Here is an 18,503-nt window from a genome sequence, read left to right as displayed (position 1 = left end):
GTCCTTTTTGGAGGATTTAATGTCATCATAAGAAAGTAAATTATATATAGTGTATGTAATTACATTTTATTGTACCTCCCTGTAACCGATTAGGGCATCTTTTTAATCCTTTCAGCTATTGGACATCCATTCACCTGAACCAGTGCATTTCCTGACCAATTACCCTGTCCTCTGAATAATTTAGCCTTTTCATTTTAATTTGCAGATACCAAGTTTTCCAACCGAATTTCCAATTAACTGAGGTATATCCCATTGAAATATATTTGTAAGAACATTTTTGTCTCAAATACAATTGTCTATTACAGGTTCATATAATCAATTTGCTGCAGGACATCAAGTTTCAGCATTTTAAGCCAGTCATGGATACGTACATAGAGAGCCATTTTGCAGGAGCATTGGCTTACAGGTACTGTCTAGTGGGCTTGCTTCCTATTTCTCATTGTGTTGCACTTTCTCTGGGTTCCTTGTATTTGAAGAATGCTGTCTGATGTTCCTAAAAGATTTTCATCTCTTATATTAGAAATGAATTCCCTATTTGAATAATCCAATAATTCCAATTTTCCAGTAAGTACTATCAACTTGATTGTCAGGCATTTTTCATAATGTGTTTGCTCAATTTGTTCAATCTTATGCTTGAAAATCTTCCCTTTTTACATTGGTGCGCCACTCCCAAACCACCAATGGATATGCATAAGGTTGAAATGAAATTTCAAAATCACCAAAAGTTCCTGTAAAATGGCATTGTTTCCACAGGAATGGAAACCAACCGACCAACCTATTTGTTGGTAGAACAAGATTGTGGCTGGTTGATAGTTGTGATTGCGAGCTCATACATAGCGCTTCACTGGTGCACTAAGGTTACCTGCAGTATAAAGAGAGAGGATTTAGGCCTTTGCCTTTATACAATGTACCTGATGCATTGACCTCTAAAAACACTATTGTTGGTTTAACTATATCACAATACTGCCTCAATATTCTATTCCAGCCAACTCTCAGTCGAAGTCATAGTTTTGACAAATGTATTCTGATATTCACAAAACTCGCCACATAATTATAGTTCATTACAGCTGTGTTTAAAAAGTGTTGGTGAGAGCAATATTCCACATTTCCCAGTTAAGATGCCCTGTAAGTTAATGAAAAAGTGTCAACATAGCAATTATATAGCTGGAATATCAGAGGCCCAAGCTCTGTGCATGAGTGACTGTGAATTCATTTCCATGATTCCTACATAAAGGCACCAAATTGAGTCATAGAGGTTTACAGCACAGAAAAAGCCCTTTGGCCCATTGAGTCTGCACTGGTCAAACAAGTACCTAACTATTCTAATCCCATTTTCCAGCACTAGGCCCATGGCTTTGTATGCCATGGTATCACAAGTGCACATCCAAATACTTCTTAAATGTTAAGAAGGTTTCTGCCTCTACCACCCTTTCAGACAGTGAGTTCCAGATTCCCACCACTCTGGGTGAAAAATTCTTCCACACATCCCCTCTAAACCTCCTGCCCCTTACCTTAAATCTATGCCCCCTGGTTATTGATCCCTCCACCAAGGGGAAAAGTTCCTTCCTATCTACCCTATCTATGCCCCTCATAATTTTATACACCTAAATCATGTCCCCCCTCAATCTCCTCTACTCCAGGGAAAATAACCCCAGTCTATCCAAACTCTCCTCATAACTAAAACTCTCCAGCCCAGGCAACATCCTGGTAAATCTCCCCTGCACTCTCTCTAGTGCAATCACATCCTTCCTATGATGCAGATTCTAGAACTGCACACAATACTCTAGCTGTGGCCTACAGTTCCAGCATAACCTCCCTGCTCTTATATTCTATTCCTCGGCTAATAAAGGCACATATCCCATGATAAGATGGAGCTGTAGACATGAACTACTATATAGTGCAAGTACCCAGCAGTCACTTTGCAACATATAACATTTATTATCCCTGTTGAAGCTGTTTCATGATGGACATCTCCCTAGCACTACCAGAGATAGTTGATTTAATCATAAACCACTAGCATATAAATCTATACTAAATTTTGCCATATGATTCTAATATGAGCTTCAAACCCCATAGCCCATCTATCACCATTACTGCCTATTTTCCTCTCTAATATGACCTGCCAGAATCATCGTCTCACTACCACATCACAGAGGTAATCTTTATACAGAGAATTCCACAGCTGGCATCATCAGTCCCATTCAACTACCACACCATAACATCCATTTTCAAAATTCGCTCTAAATCATACCTCCAAAAATGTCCTGTTGCTGCTTATTGTTCATTTGTGTCCTCTGTAAAGAGAAGTTATTTAAGTCAAACGTTTCATATGACTAGAACTTATGTTAAACATGGGTTGAACCTTGGTTAGGCCACATTTGGAATAATGTATCGTATCATAAAGGAAACAGAGGAATTGGGTTGGTGCAAAAAGATTCACCAGGATGATGCAGAAACTTAGAAGATATATTTATCATGAAAGGCTGAAGAGTCTGAGGCTCTTTTCTAGAGAAAGACAAAGTGGAAAATGACCTGATAGAAATCTTCAGGGTAATGCAAGGATTTAACAGGGTAGACATAGAATTTTTTTTCTACTTGTGGGGTATGAGCATATATCATATAAACATATAATATCATATATAAATGAGATATCAATCACTAATAAATCAAATAGGGAGCTCAAGAGAATTGTCTTCACAAGGACCACATTTACCGAAAAAAAACGGGAAAGAAAATTAGAGCAAACTTTGCAACAGGCCATTCTTTGAGCATCGTAGCAATTGGCTTCAGAACATTGTTGATGGAGACAAGCTAGAATAATAACTGGCCTACCTATCCAATTAACACAGAGAACTAAGGAAAATAAGTGTCTTTTTAAAAACAATATTCAGTTACTATGCCTTTTTCTTGTAACACCACAATGCTTTAAATGTTTCAGGGACCTAATAAAAGTGCTGAAAAGGTACATTGATCGGTCCATAGAAGCAGAGCGCCAAGAGCATATTCAGGATGTGCTGAGAGTAAGTGCATCCACCAATAAGTGTTAATTATTTTTTTAAATGGGCTTGTTCAACACTTTACAGATAGATTTCAACCTTTTATTTTACTACAGCAATGAACCTTGGGGACGTACTTCACTTATTGCATGATTGAATACTTGCTGTATGTGCCAATGAGATAATACTGTCGTGGTTCAGGGAACTTGTACTAAACTCATAAAACCCAACGGCCCAGATTTTGCAATAAGGATAAGTGTGAGGCTCTCAATGCTTATTATTAAAAGTTAATTAGAAGCTACTTCCAGTCCACAGCTTAAATGCAAAAAGCAGAAATTTGCGGTTGGAAATATTGTTGTTGGAGAGGTTAAAATAAAGTAATTGTTTATGGTTTTCTCTTTGACTTTTTAATCTCTTTCTTAATCCCATCTTTCTTGCCCTGCCTCTTGCTTTCTCTACAAGATTTTATATTGAATTAAATATTCTAACTTAAACTTCCCAGTTTAGACTCTGTATGTCTCAGTAAGGATTCTTCGGTCCAGTTGAACAGATATATTGAGGGTTAACTTGGTCTAGGCCAGCAGCAAAAAAAACAGGCTCATAGAGGGACCAACAATCGATTTTTCACTGCACTTAATTTTCATTCCACTGTGGTTCACGGAATGATAGGTCAAACACTTTTTGAGTCCAAGATCAAGGGTTGCTTTTTTTTGGTTTGAAATTAAAAATCTTGGCAATATTTTTGAAGTCAACGGAAAATACAAATTGGTGTGGTGGAAAATCAGTTGCGAATTCACTATGAGACCACTTGACCCTGCAGGCGTAGACTGATTTCACCCCTGCTGTTGCTTGCTCTGTTCACACAGGTCCCAGATACCCTTTGGAGGGTGCCACGCAGTTATGACTGACAACTGCAAATCACAGTGTAAGTGGAATCATAATGAACAACAAACAATGTTCATTCTCCACCAACTGCCAAATCTGGGCCATTATGATTTCATGTGGAATAAAAATAGTGTTTCCTAATCAACTTTGTACATATTAATTCTTCAAACATGTTGAAAATGTGACTTGATGTCTATTTAACTCATGATTTGTAATGCTGTTTTTGTAACATGGGAAGGAGGCAAGAAATCTAAGTGTGTGGTTACCATGCTAATACAGCCAGAGAAGCCTGAGCTATTGTGATTATTAGTAGCCCTGTTTCAAGATGAAAGTAATACCTTTTAAATAGCTTAAATGGTGAAGTATCACTCGAGCTTCTGTATGAACTTTGAATAATGCTAATTACCCAACTTGTTCATCTAATTGTACATAATACACAAATTCCTGTAAAAAAAATTATAGAAAATTGCAATGTAAATAAAATATTGAATTTGATCTGAAATATGATATTTCATATTGCAATGCATAGAAGTTACTTCTATTAGAATTAAAAGAATTCTATTAAAGAATATCCTGTGATATTGCCCATAGAAATTTGGGACAAAGTTAACTAATCTCAGAGTTCATCAGTGAAGCTGTTAGTTATGGGGATCTGAAGCTTCTGAAGTACTGATAGTTGAGAAAGTGTGGAGCTGCATGTTTGACAGGAAGCATTATAATGCAAAAATCCCATCCAGACACCACCAGAGCATGCTACCAAATGAGTTTCTGACAACCAAAGCGTCTCTAACACATTATTGACTACTTGCCATTACTAGCTTATATCAGGCTAACAAACACTAATTAGTGATTGTAATCATGAAAAAAAGAATATGATGGAAGAATCATGTTAGCAGTAGTCTTAGAAGTTATTTTAAACATTCTATTTGTCTGGGAATCATGTCCTGCATTTCCAATAGTAATTTAAACTCTGATTCCTTTATTGTATCCTGGTAGTGGTTTAAATAATAGGGGAGGGAACCTTTTAATAGGAATGTTCCAATATTGCCATTGAAATATGAAAATTAGTTTCAGGGACCTAATAATACAGATACAGAGTGGAAACAGTTAAGTGCTAATTTATTTTGGGTTGGGTGTACCTATGGTTGACCACCAGTGCATTTGAATACGATTGCATGTACCTTAACTAAACCAATAAGTCCAGCTTAAACAGACCCACTGTACTAGTATTTCTAGGAATCATTTTATCATTTTTGAAGATCTTGTATACCTCAATTGGCCAACTGCCAGTTTATTGCAAGTAACTGTTGAGGATATGAATAATGGAATACTGTAAAGGCAGTGTTATGATTAATACCTTCAAAAAGGTGTTAGCTCTGTACAATAAAGGGGCTCCATAAAGCAACAGTACATAATTTTAAAAATAATAAATAACATAAGCCCATTATTGCTGTTGACTAAACAGTTTTTTGTTGTTGGTTTTCAAATGTAATATTCAAGTAATTCCATTCATTATAGAACCATACTTTTAACAGTTGTCTAATTCTAATTCTAGGCACAGGAATATATATTTAAATATATAATTCATTCCCGGAGCCTATACACTCTTGCAACTGGTGGACAGAATGAGGAAGAATTTCTAAGTAGCATTTATGAACTATTCCAGTCAGTGCGATACTTCCTCTCCATTGAAAGCCAGGGATCTTCCATCATTACACAGACTCAGGTGAATAACAACAACATCTACAACTTGTATTTATTTAGCAGCTTTTAACGTAGTAAAATTCTCTAGGTGCGTTACAGAAACAAAAGTTGTCAACAACCCACACAAGGTGGCCAAAAGCTTGATCAAAAGAGGTGGATTTTAAAGAGCCTCTTCCAAGAGGAAAGAGGTAGTGTGGTGAAGAGTTTTTTAGAGGGAATTCTCGAGTTTGGGGCCTCAGCAGCTGAAGGCATGCCTATTGATGGTGGAAAGCTTACAATTACGGATGCTTAAGAGGCCATAATTGGAGGAGCACAGGTGTCTTGGGGGGTTGTAGGTTAGAGGAGATTGCATATAGGGAAGGGCAGGGTCATGAAGGGATTTAAAAATGAGTGAAAATTTTAAAATCGGCATTGCTCAATCAGCAAATGTAGGTCAGCGAGCACAGAGGTGATGGGTGAATGGATGATTGGTATGAGTTGGGGCACAAGCAGCAGAGTTTTGGATGACAAATTTACACAGGATAGAATGCAGGATTACATGGGGTTACATTGAGATTGCCAAGTTTAGGGGCAATAAAGGCATCAGTGCAGGTTCAGAAGCAGAGATGGAGTCAGTGGTGCTGCAGAGGTGAAAATAGGCAGTCTGAGTCATGCACAGATGTGTGTTGGAAGCTCATCTCAAGTTAAATATGACACCAGTGTTGTGAACCATCTGAGACAGTTGAGAGGGATGGAGTTGGTATTTTGGGAATAAAGTTTGTGGTGGGCATTGAAGATGATGACTTTGGTCTTCATAATATGTAGCTGGAAGAAATTTCTGCTCATACTGCACTGGATGCTGGATAAGCAGTCTGAAAATTTAGAGGTAGTGGAGGGGCTGAGGGAGGTTGTGGTGAAGTTGAGCTAGATTTCATCAGGGTACATGTGGGAACGGATGTATTTTAGGAGGATGTTGCCAAGGGGTCACATGCAGATGGAGCTAAGGATAGATCCTTGTGGGGGGCCTCAAAGGTTACAGTGCAGGAACAGGAAGCGGAACTATTGCAGGTGATTCTCTGGCCATGACTGGATAGAACCAAGTGAGTGCTGTCTCAATCAGGTGAGTTGTTTAAGTCGGTAGAAGAAAGTATTCTTGACTTGGAGGTAAGTAAATTAGGAACCTTTTCTATGCTGTTCCAAAAATGGAATGAAGTTAGAAAATGTCAGTAGATTCATGGTTCTTCCCTGACGCCGCTCATGGGATAGTTTGGGGCTTGGAGCATGGTTGGTCCAGAACTTGCTGAAAATCTGTGGCATAATGCTAATTTTTACCACATAAGAATCAGGTGTTTTTTAATGACTTTTTTTAAACCTCGTTTTTCTCCTCACTGAGATCTATAATGTAATTTTGATATCTTTGAATACTTCTTTAGGTTTAAATTGAAATTTTCCAATTACATTTTCTGAAACACAATGCACCTAATTTTTGTGCCAAGGAGAGATTTTAAAAAAAGATGCTCCAAACTCCATATTTTCCTCAGGCCCTGATTATTTACACTGATTTCCAGTATTTTTATGATTAGTGTATGCAAACACATTGGAGTAAGGAGATTCCCAGGTAATTTTGGTGTAATTTACTGAGAGAAAGCTCTGTGTAAAATTCTACGCAAGTTGTTAGTTGTCCAGGATGAGTAACAATGTAAAAGTGATGCTCATGAACTTGTAGCCCATTTTATACTCCACTGAATTTTCTTTTGCATTGAAGTCAGTGGAGAAGAAAATCGAGCAAACTGAAAAACAGCTGCTGACTCACTAACACTTGTTTTGCGTTATCGTCAAAGACCAGTTTCACTGCCAATCCATTATTCTGTTGCTAAATTCCAGATGTGCGTCATTTTAAGTCTACAAGATATATTTGCTCTTCATTCTTGATATGAATGCTTGAATCACCATCAGGTAAAGTTGTAGGTTGCCTTTGTTTGTGAGAGGTTAAACAAGAAAATGCCAATATTTCAACTTTGATGGTGTTCCTATATAGAAATTGATATAAAATAGCTTGTGGCATCTTGTACCTTGACCTTTTTTTCTATAATCTATCCACCATTTGAAAAGATTGACAAATTTTGAAACACATTTTGCATGAGCTTGAGAAATACCATAGATATAGGGAGTAATTGGGCTGAATTTTCCCATGGACTTCAGGATTCTGAAGTCAGTACCAAATGGGGGACCCTGAACTCTCTCATTTTGGCACACCTGACAGTGCAGTCTCCCTGGAGGCCGCCTTCTAAGTGACAGTCTCCTCGTTCACCATCCTATCAAGGATGTCAGGCGAGTGGATCGGCAATCTTCTGAAGCTTTGGCACCCTCGCCAAGAAAGGTGGGTGCCTCAACTTAGGGGCCTCCCTTGGAGGCTTATATTTAAAGTTAAAATTATTAAGGGCGAAGCATTTAGGCCCTTCGAGGTGGAGGGGAAGCTTCTCCAGGTATGCTGCTTGGGCCATATGTGTGGTCTTTCCTGCCAATGCCCCTCCCCACCCGAACCCCCTTTGGAGCATGGAGCCTCTGGCTCCGATGGCCCTGTCAGCTAAATACTTTACAGAGATGGTTGCCGCGTGGCAATGGGCCACTTTTCTGGCAGCAAAATGCTGGCATGCCCACAAAATGGGACCTAATTGGGCCCATAATCCGCTTTGTTGGCTGCCTGCCTTCATGGTGTGACAGCCAATTCGGGTTGCAGCCTACCCATGGGGAAATTTCTGCAATGCGAGAATGTGCCCTGGAGATTTTCGAGTGCAGCTGCTCACAATTTTCCTGCCGTCCTCTCCATCCCGTCTCCAGGCTTGCCATCATTGGGCTGGGAAAATTCAACCCATTATGTTTTGGCAGCGCACAGTTCAGTTCTCTCAGCAAATTAATTCTCAATTTCGGAGGGAATGTTTAATACTACTAATCGGTTAACACCACCGTAACAAATTACAAACTTTGTTGATGCAGGGATTATCTCGCCAAAACAAACAAAATACAGCAGGTGCCGGAAATCTGAAGTAGAGACACAGATTTCTGGAAATGCTCAGCAGGCTAGGAGGAGGTTGGAAGCAAAGAATAAAAGGGGGAAGGTTAGTGATAATGTGGAAGGCAAGAAGAATTGAATGATAAAAGGAATGATGGTGCAAGATAAAAGGGGTGGTAATGGGGCAAGTAAAGAAACAAAAGAAAGTTTGGAGAAGCTGTAAATGACAACAGCATAAACATTCTCAACACCTATGGTTCAGATATGGGGGCAGTAACCATGATCTGAAGTTGTTGAACTTGATATTGAGCCGGGAAGGCTGTAAAGCATCTAAACAAAAGATGTGGTGCTGTTCTGCAAACTTCTGTTGCACTTCATTGAAGCAGTTTCAGAGGCAGAAGACCGGGAAGTGGGAGTGAGATGGAGAATTAAAATGGCAAGGGACCAGAAGCTCAGGGTCACCCTCGCAGGTTGAATTGAAGTGTTGAACAAAGCAGCCACCTAATCTGCACTTAGTCTCCCCAGTGTAGAGGAGACTGCATGAGCAGTGAATGAGTATACTAAATTGAACAAAGTACAAGTAAATTGTTGTTTTACCTAGAAGGAGTATTTGGGGCTCTGGATGATAAGGGAGGAAGTAGTGACCAGGCAAATGTTGCTTATTCAACTTTTCTCATCACTCCAGTTGAATGTTGGTATCAACTTTTAGTTAAATTGTTGACTAGGTTTTCTTTGTCTTCACCAGGCTGTGTTCCTGAGCTCTTTTCCAGCTGTATACTCAGAGCTGCTGAAACTGATAGATGTGCGAGAAGTGGCAAACCTGGTAAGAGACACCTTGCGCAGCATGCCAGATGTCCTGCATGTGGAATATTCACTGGAAGCTGTCAAACTCCAGTGCATTGCTAAAACAGTGGAGAGCCAACTGTTTGCTAACCCTGGTAAGAGGAGATGGTTGTTGGTTATGCTTTATGTTAATTATGCTTTTCTCCAATATTCCCTGCACTGCCAAAATCTGTTAATAAATATAGATGATGCCAGAGTTGGTTACTGCAGGTGGCTAACAGATTCTTGCTAGATCAAAAGATCTACATTTAATGTTAAAGATTATGACCCTAGGAGAAATTTTATGGAACTATCACAGAACATATGGGATTCAAACAGATGGAACTACTTAGGTATTTTCTTTTCAAGAAGGAAACTTGTATGAAGTGAATGGGATGGAACTTAATTGCTTTTTGAAGAGCCTAAGTTACAACTTCAAAGCAAACTAAACCTTTTTTTAGGATAATTGAACATTAAAAGTGATTTCCATCTGTTTTATATATCACTTTATATTTGTAAATGTAATAAGTAAAAGTAAGAATGCTATGCCACTATGTAATAAATGCATAATTACCAAATCCATAACTTTTCAGCTAATATTAAATGCACAAAAGTGCAAATATTGTGACTTTCCATAACTGATTTATACTTGGGGTGACAATAATAGTATAGATCCACATGGCACACAGGTGTCAGCCGTTTGATACACTTCATTACCGGGCAAACTAATGGATCAGAAAGGCAGCTAAAACAAAAGGATCAAAGAAAATCTGGTTCATGCAGATAGAGAGCCACTTCACCTCCCTCCTTAATGTCTACATGATAACCATTGGTGTTTGTGAGCTACTGTCAAGAACTTTGGCCATTTAAGGTTGCCCAAGAAAACATTGGTAATGTCTTCTATATATGTTCTGCATGTGCACGGTTGGTTGACTCCCATGCTTTCAGCCAAGCACTTGACAGGATTTGAATAGATTTTTAAGAGGGAACTGTGGTGGTCTCAAGACCAGACATTGAAGTACATTTGTTTACTCTGAAATACTATCAGATTTTGCTCGATTTAGCACTTGTATTAAATGCTGCTCTATAATTGACAAAGTGGTCAGCACTGAATGGTGGTTAAAAATCAAGTCAGTAAGGTTTACTGGCTAGAATTATGGAAGCAAACATGGTTTTGATTTCCTTTCTTTGGCAGTGACAAAGGATACATCTGTGCAGAGAAGCAGACAGACAAACAATTGGCATATGTTTCTTGTAAAGAAGTTTTTCAATGTAATTTATAGCAATTTATCACAAACTTGAAAGTTAATAATTATGCTAGATATTTTTAATGTTAAGACACGACTGAGCTAAAGGTTCCTCTTCGAGAAAAGAGAATTCTCAAGAACAGTAAGTGCATTATGAAGCTTTGCACAACATTGGTAGTATAAAGTACAATACAGCACAGAAGGAGGCTGTTCAGCCTTTGCCGACTTCTATCATAAACTGTGTAATAGATGATGAAAGGTCTCTTATGATTTGAGGTGTGACAGCTATGTTTTTGAGAACATCACAATGCAAGGATGTTATTATCTGCTTGTTGGTTTCACTTTTATTGGTCAGAAAGTCCAGGACTTCAGTACATAATCTAAGTTAACACTTCAGTGCAGTACTTAAGGAGTGCTGCATTGTCTGAGATGCCATCTTTCAACTGAAATGTTTAATTGAAGGTCCATCAGCCTGGTCCAATGGATGTAACACATCTCATGGCACTATTCAAAAAAAAGCCTGGGAGATCCTGTGGTATTCTGACCAAATTTGCTTCCTCAACCAGCCTTACTTTAAAAAAAAAATCACTTATGTAGCAATGGACTGCTGTGCCTGGCCACAGAATAAAGTTTGCACTTGAAAAGTAATTTTAAAAAATATGTTCATGAGATGGTGCATTGATGGCACGGTCAGCATTTTATGCCCATCCCTGATAACGCTTGAGAAGCTGATGGTGAGCTGTTGCAGCCTGTGTGTTGTTGGTACCTATAGGGGAGGCAGTGCCATAGTGGTATTGTCACTGGACTAGTAATCCAGAGACCCAGGGTAGTGCTCTAAGGACCAGAGTTAAAATCCCACCATGGCAAATAGTGAAATTTGAATTCAATAAAAAATCTGGAATTAAAAATTCTAATGATGACCATGGAACTGTTGTTGATGTACATCCTTAAGACTTGTCTCCTATTTGGTTGAGCCTGAAAGAGGGATAGACCTCCAGGAGGAAAAATTGTTGGACAGATTTCAAACAAACAACCATAATGGTAAATTCACTAATGTGAAAAAGATACGGAACCTATAAATAATTAGGTAGTAAAAGGGTATGAAGATGATCAGTCAAAAAATCAGAAGTAGCCAAATAGCTGTCAATAAAACATGCAACAAGGAGGCGAATGGGCTCCATTGAAAATATTCATTTTAAGAAAAACCCTTTTTGCCACCATCTTGTGAATAATTTGAGGAATGTGGTCAAGATAAGACTTCTAACATAATGACCACTTACATTATAATTAAGAACAAAATTATTAAATTTACCATTATGGTTCATTATGGTTGTTTGTTTGAAATCTGTCTGACAATTTTTCCTCCTGGAGGTCTATCCCTCTTTCAGGCTCAACCAAATAGGAGACAACTTAAGGATGTACAAATGCCATCTCTATAAGCATTCTGCACTACATTCCCCAAAATGCAGTTACTCCAGCTTCCCTTCTGATGGAAACATGGAAGGCAATTGAAAGGGGATCAGATCTTGGGCCCAATGAGCCTACAAGAATACTTAAGATGTTATAATTCCATCTGATGTTACTACTGGACAAGTCAGATCCCAGGGTGGAACCCAGCTTAATAGATCCTAACTTGTATTTTTTGTTTAGAAATTTGGAAAGAAGCTACTGAATAAAATCACAGGAGTCAGCTGCTGAACATTTAACAAAAGAATAAAACAATTATTAAATGAGAGAAGATTAAATATATTAAAATACTCTTTCACCCATAACTATACCTTTACTGATAACATTACAGATTCATAAGGGTAACACAAGTTACAAAAGCTATCTTATACTCTAATGATCACAGTAAGTACCATAGTCTATGTAAACCAACTTGCGACCTGTGGCCAGACAAACCACACTCTGAAACTAAGTGACACATGCTACGGATCCCTCCTCAATGGCTCCCCCCAAATGCTTGTCACAGTGAGTCAACCAGTCTCACTGAACTCTGTCTTTCACACGGGGATTTCTAATCTCCACTCTTCAAGAACTTGATTTGGAATCTTCTCCCTAATGACTCTTTCTCTCAGACGCCTTATACAAGGGCCAACCTCCAGGGTTTAGAATGCTTCTTCCGATGTTCCCCTCGCCCGGATTGCCATGTGCATTCAAGCTTCCTTCCAAACACTCTCTTTCAAATGCTCAGCCTTGCCAACGGAACACCACTGCTTCAAATGCTCATAGTAAAGGGTTACAGAGCTTCGGCTGTCCCCTTGGAGCTTCCGGCTTCTCGCATGCTTTAAATCTGCATCCTCCAGCTTTCACCCTTTAAGCTTGGAGCCTTTCTCTGCTCCTCATTCTTACCTTCACTTACCAGGACCTTTCCAGATCCCTGTTCTTTGACTTAACTTAAAGGGCTTCTTGGGCCTTTCTATTTTTCCTTTGGGACCTGATCCCTGCAGTTCCCTCTCCCAATTGATTGCTGACAACTTGGTATCTCCCTTGAGATCCAGAACTCGCTTGACATTCACTGTTACTTTAACTTTAGAGCAACTCATCTAAGATTCTTAGACTTACTCTCCTCAGAAGTCTGCTAGTATGTCAGCTAGAAAGAGACTTAAACTGCTCCCTTCATCTTAGAGCAGAATGACCAACTGAACTCTAACTGCTTTCAGTTTCCTTGTGTTTCTGTTGGGTCTCTCTTTCTCTGGACCCCGGTTGCTTGGCAGAAGCACAATTTTTTTTTTCTACTTTGTGTATGTTGTAACTTCCCTTCAAGAGTCGTAAGCCTCATTAAAATGCAGGCATCTTTTAAAGTGAAACTAAAACTCAAGTTTTCTCTTTCTTAACACAAATACAGAAATACAAATTAAACTTAAAACTAAAACTCATTTCTAACGCCCACAAATACAAATATTACTTTAACTATATCTAGTTCCTAATGAAGATGTTGAGTAAATTAATCAAATTCTGGTGAGGATCATTGGAAAATCATTAGAACCAAAAGTTCTACTAAAGGGAAAGGAGAAGGCAATATGTCATGTACCTTCAAAAATCAGCAAAATAAGATAAGCTACCAAGCCTGACATCTGTTGTGGATGAAATAATAATGTCCAACAAGGGTGGTGCGAAACATCTAGAGAAGTCTGGCAACTCAGCATGACTATATGGACTGAAAATCATGCTTGGAAAACTAGTTAGAATTCTTCAAGGAGACTCAAGAGCTTGTGTATAAAGAGAACTCTGAGTATTGTTTATTTAGGCTTTAGCAAAGTTTTTGATAGGAAGCTACCTATGGGAGATTGGTCCATAATGTAGAAAGAAAAAACACACAGAAACATGGATTAGCTGACCAGTAAATGAAGTAGATTGGCAACCAGCTTCGTCAAAGGAAATGGAATGCCTATGTAAGGAGCTGTGTTAGTGTCAGGAAGTGATCATGTGGGATCAGTGCTATCTCATTCTGCATAAAGATTTAGGAAGTGGGATTAGAAACCGAATGTTCAAAAATTGCTAATAACATAGAAGTGGTGGGAGATTGGTGCAAGGCATTTGCAAACAAACTTCAGGTGAACAGTTGCAGAGGGATTTAGCTAAATTGGGACATTGCGTTAAGAAATAGAAAACAACATTCAATTCCAACAAGACAGTAAAGAATAAAGAGGGTAACTATAAACTCACTAAATGGTATTGGTCTTTGGAAAATAGTGCAGGAGAATAACTGTTTTGGGGTATCTGTGGATATGCTTTTTAAGTCATCCAAGCAAGTGCAGCAATGGTACAAAAGGCAGATAGGATCTTGGGTTGTAAAGCATGGGGGAAGAACATAGGTCACACAGTATGATACTGATCCTGCTGAGGGCATCAGTTAATTCCCTTTTGGAGTTGCGTTTGCTTTTCTGGTTGCCATATTACAGAGACAATTTCACTAAGAAAGGGGCAAAGGGCCACCTGGTCAACACCTGGCATCAGAGATCCAAGTTACAAGGAGGAATTACAGAAGACGGGGAGGTTCTTATGAGGTATTCAAGATCATTAAGGGTATCATGAATTAAACATCAGTACCAAATTGCATTTATGTCATGCCTTTATCATAGCAAAACACCATCAAGGGGCTTCACTTAGATATGAGGAACGTTTGATGCCTAGCCAGAAAGGAGGGATGAGAAATTACCAGAAGCTTGATCCAATACGGTCGAGAAGAAGTTTAAGCAGGAACTTCTAAGTTCTAAACAGTGAAACCTAAACATCTGAGAGCACAACCACTGACAAGAGGGGAAAAGATGGGAGTTAGAAAGAGACTGGACTCGCAGGGAGAGAGTATTCAGAGCAGAGGGTTGTTGGCTGAAGTAATGGAAGAGCTGTGAGAAACTGTTTTCAATAGCTCTCAGAATGACAAAGAGATGGCCCCATGATGAAGCTTAGAAGAACTTGGGTGAATGGTCACATCAGCAAATGAACTTTTTTCGATCAGACTGAATGTTTGGTGGTCACTGCCTTGGAGGGTGATAAAATTGCTGATGTTATAAACTTCTCCATTAGACAGCTATTTAGGAAGAAAATCAATTGAGGGAAATGAGCAGTGAACTGTATTCTGTTTTAAACTCAGTGACCAACCAGATATATTGAAATTATCTCTCCTGGCCTTGTACTTTCCTATGAATCTAATGATGACCAAACCATTTTGTGTGGGAGGAAGTGAGGTATAATGCACCAGGATTTTATGATTGACAAAACAACAGACAGTGAACTGGCTTTTCAATTGCATCTGCTGTAACTTTCACAGGAAAAACAATGTTAGCTAATAGCTTGCAATGTGTAGTAAATAAAGTGCAAAAATGCTCTATTCAAAAATTAACCCAATGCCACTTTCTAATTTCCACTCTAGCCTCAACCCAGTGAGCACTTTTGCCCATAGTCCCAGGAATGCACCAGAATTTACCATTTCCAATTGTCATATCACAGGAGGCTGACAATATTCAGTCCATCCTTGTTCCAAATCAGGTCTGGCTACATTTTACCTTCACATCACCTAAGTTCTTCACTACCTGGTCCAATGTTACATTTCCTGCTCTCCATTCTGTGTCCCAAACCATTTGTGAGCAACGCAACAGATTTACCAGACATTTTACTTGGGGGTTGCATGTGACTTAGCATGGAAATTTTTACATTATATTGACTTGAATTTATTAGGCTTCATGTTGACATTTTAGTGACATTTGGAACGAAACAAAATTCTTTCTATAGGATTATTTCATTATCACATAACCTAAAAGCATTGAGTGACTATGATGAAAAATGAAACTCAATAGGGTTAGAAATGTGTATGCAGTTGACAAAAGTGATCAACAAGCTTTAAAGCTCAATATTTTCATTTGAGCAAGTACTCGTTGAAATATATATCATCTGATGGATTTGAGTGGGGATTGTGGAGGGAACAGGTGTTAAACACAGAATATGTTGATTCCCAGGGAAGAGAACCACAGACCACTATCTGCACGATCCATTTGGCTTTCTTCAATAATGCCAATGAGAAAACCTGTGTGGGCGGTGCAGGTAGCAGCCTGCAGTGTTGTCTAACCTGGGGGAATTGACACAAGTCTGTGTAGTGACGTTTCAAGTGCTGACGTATGAACACATCCTTCCGCCAGTGTGTTGTGTGATCTGCAGGAGTCATAGGATGTGCTTGAAATGTTCTGGTGATAAACACTCCATCAACTCACTCAAGCAAGCAAAGCTATGGTTTCACTTTACTCCTTACAGCTCTTTTAAAATCAGTTTGTTTTTGCTGTCAAGATATCAGCTTTACTGTGTGACCATTGGTGGCAGAATATGGAGTAAAAATGTTCTACTTCCCAATGCCCAATGAGTGGAGTTGTTTCTGCTACAGTGGCTGCAACAGTGATAATTGCTGGAAAAGACTCCGAGTATTTTAGTCAGCTGAAATTTCAGCCTGTATAAATACTAAATTAAATTGAAAACTGAGCAGAGCCTGAACTGGGAAAATTTAGGCTAATGTACTGACAACGAAACAATTCACGTTATTTTGAGAAATAATTCACCTAGTTACCCTCTCTCTATACATTTCTTGACTATGTGAATTCTAGGTTTAGTATTCTGGTGGTGCTATGGTGATGTCTGTGATTGGAGATAATGAGACAAATTGAGAAAGATGGTGGTGTGCATACACTGAATAATATATTAAATAATTATTATTTGTGAGGTAGCAGAAGGGAGACATTGATTTCCTGGAGGTCCAGTGTGGGAAGTATTTGATCCTTTGGGAGGCCAGTGCCAATAACATGAGAACCACCTTCCACTGTCTCAAGCCATTCCAATGAGCTTCACAGCCAATGAAGTACTTTTGAAATGTCGTAACCATTGTTAATAAGATACGTGGCTGCCAATTTTTGTACGCAGCAAGCTTGTGCAAACATCAACAACACGGTGGCCAAGATTTTGGTGATGTTGATTGGGAGGTAAGTATTAGACTGGATGCAGATGAACACCACCACCGCCACTGGCCCCCAGCTCTTGCTCAAAATAGTGTTATGGAATCTTTTACATGCACTTGGATGACAGATGGGGCCTTAGTTTAATTTCTAATCTGAAAAACGACATCTCTGACATATAGCACTCCGTCTGTGCTGAACTGGAGTGAGATTTGTCAGACAAGTTGTAGGAGTTGAAGGGAAATAGATGAAATCCTTGGAAGACTCATGCCAGGCATGGAGCAGTTTTCCCCTAGGTCTAGTGGGCTATGGTCCCTCACGAAGTCATGTAAATATTGACATTGAATCCAGTGCCCTTTAAGTATACAAATCTAGGCTGTGCTCTTGAAATATGCAAATCTAGGCTCTGGAAAACTAAGGCTGGGATTTTCCAGTGCCCCCATGGCAGGAATCGCTACAGGTGGGATGAAAAATTTGGTGGACCAACCCAGGGTCCGTTGACTTTGGGTGGGAATTTGCAGTCCTGCAGTGGGTGGGACTGGAAAATCACAGCCTAAATGCATACTTGGGACTGTAATATAGGGAACAGATCAAATGCTTCCCTATATGAGAAATATAGCAATTCCACAAATGAGGAATCTTTTTTGAACAACCTGGGAAGAAATCTTTTCAGTGAAGTAGGCCAAAGAAGGAAAAAACTTGTACTTTGCAGCGATTAACCCAAATTTTGCACCACAGCAACAAATGTTTGGATGAAATAAATTGGTGTCTCAAGAGACACAGTTGAAATATTCAATCACAATACTGTATCATGACCATTATTGTGATTGACACCATTCTGCATTGTCCACCTGTATTCCAGATTCCCGCTGCATTCTCCTACCTGTGGTTCTGCACCATCTCCACATGCATTTGCAAGAACAGAAGGATCTAATAATGTGTGCACGCATCCTTAGCACAATGTTTTGTCTGATCAAGAAAGACAGCACTGTGAGTATTTCAGAGAGACTGGGTCAGCTTACAGGTTTACTTTTTGAAAGAAAAGACACTCAAACTTTGAAATGGCATTTCTTAGTTTTATTTAACAATTGTTATGTTATGATCCAATTGTTTTATGTCTTGACCAACCTCTGTGGTACTTGGGGCCCTTTTCCTCCTGGCAGGTGTGAATGGACTTAATCTGTTGCAACTTCCTCTACCTAAACATTGGGAAAACCGAAGCCGCCAACATTGGCCCTGGCCACAAACTCTGTTCCTTTACCTAAAATTGATTTTGTGACCTTGCCCAGCCACTGTTTCTGCTGAACCAATCCTATGGCTTCAAAGGAAGCCATTTGGCCCATTGTGCCCATGTCAGCTCTCTGTTGAGTAATCCAGTCAGCCCCAGTCCTGCCCTGTCTCAATAGCCCTGCAAAAG

The 18,503-nt window shown here is 39.2% G+C and overlaps 1 protein-coding gene across 1 annotated transcript in view; it reads left to right on the top strand.

The window, feature by feature from the left end:
- Window positions 1-18,503, top strand: part of dock4 (dedicator of cytokinesis 4) — a 378,537-nt gene that overhangs the window by 220,349 nt on the left and 139,685 nt on the right. The window contains exons 20-24 of the mRNA XM_041215897.1: window positions 306-406; window positions 2,939-3,020; window positions 5,437-5,607; window positions 9,323-9,515; window positions 17,949-18,076. Coding sequence (XP_041071831.1) covers window positions 306-406; window positions 2,939-3,020; window positions 5,437-5,607; window positions 9,323-9,515; window positions 17,949-18,076 — 675 coding nt within the window. The remainder of the gene's footprint in view (window positions 1-305; window positions 407-2,938; window positions 3,021-5,436; window positions 5,608-9,322; window positions 9,516-17,948; window positions 18,077-18,503) is intronic.

This window comes from Carcharodon carcharias, chromosome 21 (genome assembly GCF_017639515.1).
Source record: "Carcharodon carcharias isolate sCarCar2 chromosome 21, sCarCar2.pri, whole genome shotgun sequence".
Taxonomy (NCBI): domain Eukaryota; kingdom Metazoa; phylum Chordata; class Chondrichthyes; order Lamniformes; family Lamnidae; genus Carcharodon; species Carcharodon carcharias.
The sequence above is the reverse complement of the archived record's forward strand: the minus strand, read 5'-3'. Positions and strand labels throughout refer to the sequence as shown.